Source organism: Hemiscyllium ocellatum, chromosome 13 (genome assembly GCF_020745735.1).
Source record: "Hemiscyllium ocellatum isolate sHemOce1 chromosome 13, sHemOce1.pat.X.cur, whole genome shotgun sequence".
NCBI classification, from domain to species: Eukaryota; Metazoa; Chordata; class Chondrichthyes; order Orectolobiformes; family Hemiscylliidae; genus Hemiscyllium; species Hemiscyllium ocellatum.
This window is the reverse complement of record NC_083413.1, coordinates 79823824-79828644: the sequence shown is the minus strand read 5'-3', so window position 1 is coordinate 79828644 and position 4821 is coordinate 79823824. Positions and strand designations below refer to the sequence as shown.

The window sequence follows — 4821 nt, the reverse complement described above, 5'->3', positions numbered from 1 at the left end:
ATGGTGGACACAGGTACAATTACAGTATTTAAGAGGCATTTGGATGGTTTTAGGAAGGGTTTAGAGGGATATGGGCCAAGTGCTGGCAAATGGACTAGATTAGATTTGGATATCTGGTCAGCATGGACGAGTTGGACCGAAGGGTCTGTTTCTGTGCTGTACATCTCTATGACTCTGAGAGGAGGAAGATTTTAAAAAGACATGAGGCAACTTTTTTGCACAGGGAGTGGTTAGTGTGTGGAATGAACTTCCAGAGGATGTGGGGTACAGTTTAAAAGACATTTGGATAAGTACATGAATAGGAAAGGTTTGGAGGGATATGGGCCAAGCGCAGGTAGTGGGACTAGTTTAGTTTAGGAACATGGTCAACATGTCATAGTTGGGCCGAAGGGTCATTACCCATGCTGGATGACTCTAACTTTATAAATGTAATTTGTTTTTGTATCACTGCATACTTGTCTCCTCCAGAAAGCAGTAATGTATAGTCATTATGAATATCTGCCTCATTTCTCAGTCCCCTTGCATCATGCTTCACGTTATCCTGTTAATAATCTGGATGGATATTGCAATTCAATTTTAAAAATTAGTAAACGGAAGGACATTGTAAAAATGTACTTCGAACAGATAATCTACTCTGGGAGACAGCAAATTAAAAAATAAAACCCACTCGAATTATTCTTAATCAAGCTGTTTGGATATATTATGACTTACCTAAGGGGCAGGTGGGACTTGAACCCAGGCATTCTGCTCGTTATAGATAGATGAATTTACAGTTGAGTATTGGTTTTTATTCACCGCTGGGTGTAAGCACTAGTTGATCATTGACCAGCATTTGCCTGGTTCTGCTTTGAACACGTGTACTTATCCGTCATGTCCTTGAGTTTATGTTGAATGTACACACTGCTGTGTGATTTTTGTTTGAGAAAAGCGACGAGGTGTTTGGAACCACAGGGACTCCGGTCTTGAGTTAAACCATGGCTGGACTCAACGTCTCCTTTGGGTACTTCTTTGCCGTGGTGGCTTTCTGCGAGTTGATCAGGAGGACTTCCAAAAAGCTTTTGCCGTTTTGGTTCTATTCCAATGTTCTGGTTGAGCTCCTGGCTTGCCTGCAGCAGGCTGCCTGCTGGTTTGAGCTCCGGATGCTGGTGATCATAGGGCCATGGGGCGGTGGGTTTGGAATGGATGTGGTTATGACTCTGCTGTTCCTCCTCACCTCGGTCCACGAGGCCACGTGTGACAGAGCTGAGGCCAACCCCCTGGTCACAGTACAGGGATTCCTCCGCTCCAACAGTCTTGCAGTGGCCAGCATTGTGAAGATCTTGGCCCAGTTTGCAGGGATGCAGTTAGCCAGCACGGGGGTGAAGAGGTACTGGTCCTGGGAGCTGACAGATTTCCACCTGATTCAGAACATGATGGCAAGGGACTGCAGCTCAGCTATCGAGACATCGGTCGGCCAAGGAGCTTGTGTTGAAGCTGCTTGTGCCTTCTTTTTCCAGCTGGTGCTGATGAAGTTCGAAGGAGCAGCTCTCGGATACAGGATCCTGTCTAAGGCTCTGACCATCACTGCTCTGGTGCATGTAGGTAGGTCTCCACTCCATGATTCATCTTGACAGCTTCTGAAAGCAACCTTGCGTTTGACCTCCCATCGCTGTAGTAGGCTGCAGATCGGGAAGGGATGTTTCTGGGGAGGGGGAAAGACAGGTTGTGTTGCTGTATGGCTCATCACAATGATATTGTCCTGATATAATTATTGTACTGTCATCAGTCCTGTGAGTGGGCAGAGTAGTGGGACAGGCAGCATCGGAGGAGCTGGAAAATCATCATTCCTGATGAAGGGCTCCGGCCCAAACGTTGATTTTCCTGCTCCTCGGATGCTGCCTGACCTGCTGTGCTTTTCCAGCAACACATTGTTAACTCTAACCTCCAGCATCAGCAGACCTCACTGTCTCCAGACTGGTGGGACCGGTGAGTGAGATCTAGGAAGACTGGAGTAAGACATGGCCAGTTGTTATTTCAGTGGATTATAGGAGAGTAAGCAGAAGAAACTGAACTAACAGGTGTCGATGGGGCAGGAGGACCCTGTGCTCCTGGGACAAGGGTGCAGCAAGGGGAAGGTAAAACAGGGTGAAGTGGCTGTGAGTCTGATGGGTGAGAAATGATCCTAACATTGATACTTTGCCTACTCCTTGCAAACTCCAGGTTCATTTCTCACCACCCCAGTTACAGTGAATTCATGAGTCTATCATAGACACTTTTAATTAACCTGCTCAGCTGTGTTCTGCCATTGCTTTTCGAGTAGGTGGGACTTGAAGCCAGCCTGCTGGCTCAGAGGTAAGGACACTAGAATCCTTGTGTCTACTATAAACTTAGTATAAGTCATTTGTTGCCATAGTGTAGTGCAGCTTTTTTTATAAAACAAAGCAAGAGATAAAGATCGAGTCATAGACATTGATATTCAAAGCCACTGTTTTAATTTTCACAGGAAAATGGACAGATGTATAATGGTTGCAAAAATATAATAAAAAAACTTGACACTGCTCCCATTAATCAGTTGTGTTGGTAATAAAACATGGCACAATGTGGCATATCAGTTGATGTGTTGCATCTGTAGTAGGTGGGAGCTGTTGGACAGTGCCAGGGATGAAACAGGGATTGCAGTGAGTCTGAGCAGACTGACCATGTTGCAGAGAGGTATTCGGGGGGGATGAGGGGCAGGGGTTGACAGTTGTAGGAGAGGACAATATGATTGGGAGGTTAAATACTATTTTCGCTCAAGAGCACAAGTCCTGAGGGCTTTTGCGTTCCCAGTGCCAAGGTTAAGGACAACTTCTTAAGGCTGGTGAGAAATTTAGATTGAGGGGAGATGGATCCAGAAGTCATGGTCCACATGAAAATGAGTAACACCACAGGTAGGCTTTTAACTTCCACACAGAATGTGAGCAGCTAGGTGCTAATTTAAAAAGCAGGACCACAAAAGGATAAATGTCTGGATTACAAACAGAACCAATAGCAAGTGAGCACAGGGTAAATAAGATCAGAGTTGAATGCATGGCCCAAAGATGTGCAAAGGAGAAATGGATTTCAATTCAAGGGTCAGTAGCACAAGTACTGGGGAAAGAGGGAGCTACTCTTGGTATGGGACCAGTGTCCTGGTGAGCCATTTAATTAGGTTTGGAGAGAGAGTTTTAAACTAAATAGCTTGGTGTGCTGGTGAGATCTTTGATATGAGCAAAGATTTGGAAAGTTGAAGAGAAAAGACAAGGAACTGAGTAGGATAGCGATAAAGGCCATGGTAATCAAAGTGTACCGACATAAGAAAGTGCAAGCAAATAATGGGGAAAAATGGGAAACGCAAAATGGAATAAAAGGCTCATTGTCTGAATATGATGTGGTAACCATTACAGGATCATGGCTGCATCGTGATTAGGACTAGGTCTTGAATATTCAAATAGATTTCACATTTTGGGAGAACAGGAAGAAAAGAAAAAGAAGTGAGTGCCCCTGTTGATGAGATGAGTATTCAGAAATGATCTTGGTTTGAGGGTTCAAAATGTAAGATCACCAGTGGGTCTGATTTATAAACTCCTGATGGTGGCTACACTGTACGACAGAATATACTCAAAAAATGTTGACAAGAAAAGACCTGCAATAATCATGAGAGATTTTAATTATCTTAGTTTGAACAAATCAAATTGATTAAAGTAGGCTAGAGGATGTGTTCAATACAGTTTCTCAGAACAACTCATTCTAGAAACGAGCAGGGACTGAGTCATTTCAAATCTAACAGAATGTAATACGACAGGATTAATTAATAACCTTATCATAAAGGATTCTCCAGGTAAGAATGATCAAAAGTGGTAGACTTTCACATTAAGTGTGAGGATGACAGATGTGGGTCTGAGACTAATATCGTAAACTTCAACAAGGGCAGTTGCAAGACAAACGAATAAAGACAATAAACTGGGAAAATAGCCTCAAAGGTAAAAGACGCAGAGGCAGACATTCAAGCAGATAGAGTCACAGTGTCATACATCACAGAAGCAGACCTTTCCATCTAATTTGTCCACTCTGACCAGCATGATGGCTCAGTGGTTAGCACTGCTGCCTCACAGCACCAGGATTCCAAGTTCAATTCCAGCTTCAGGTGACTGTCTGTGTGGAGTTTGCACATTCTCCCTTTGTCTGCATGGGTGTCCTCTGGTTTCCTCCCACAGTCCAAGGATGTGCAGATTAGGGTGAATTGGCCATGCTAAATTGTCCACAGTATTAGGTGCTTTAGTCAGAGGGCAATGGGTCTGGGTGGGTTACCCTTTGGAGGGTCGGTGTGGACTTGTTGGGCCAAAGCACTTGTATCCACACTGTAGGGAATCTAATCTTGTCCCATTTGGCCTGTATCCATTTAAACCCTTCTTGTACATATACCCATCCAGATGCCTTTTAAATGTTGCAATTGTACCAGCCTCACAACTTCCTCTGGCAGCTCATTCCATACATATACCACCCTCTGCGTGAAATGTTATTTTATAGCTCTGGACAATGAAGTATTTCACTCAGAAAGAAAGATATTAGAAGAATGAAGAACCATACATAATTATTCATTATATAAAAACAAAGACAAGGTACCCAGAGCTGTCACCCAGAGGACAAGGAGAATTTTAGAAACCAAAGGTTGATGAAAAGGACGGTGATGAATTGGAGAAGTGAGTAAACTGGCAGAAAATATAAAAACAGACTTGTCGAAGTTTTTACAGTTTATAAAAAAAAGAAGATAGTAGTCAAATGTTGGTCCCTTAAGGAAGAGAATTGGGAATTAATGGGAAT

The 4821-nt window shown here is 43.5% G+C and overlaps 1 protein-coding gene across 1 annotated transcript; it reads left to right on the top strand.

Annotated features, from left to right (window-relative positions):
- Nucleotides 1–974: 974 nt before the first annotated feature.
- aqp12 (aquaporin 12) lies at nucleotides 975–1610 on the top strand. The gene has a single exon (XM_060833959.1). It carries the CDS (start codon nucleotides 975–977, stop codon nucleotides 1608–1610), a length of 636 nt encoding a protein of 211 aa, XP_060689942.1.
- The last annotated feature ends 3211 nt before the right edge of the window (nucleotides 1611–4821 follow it).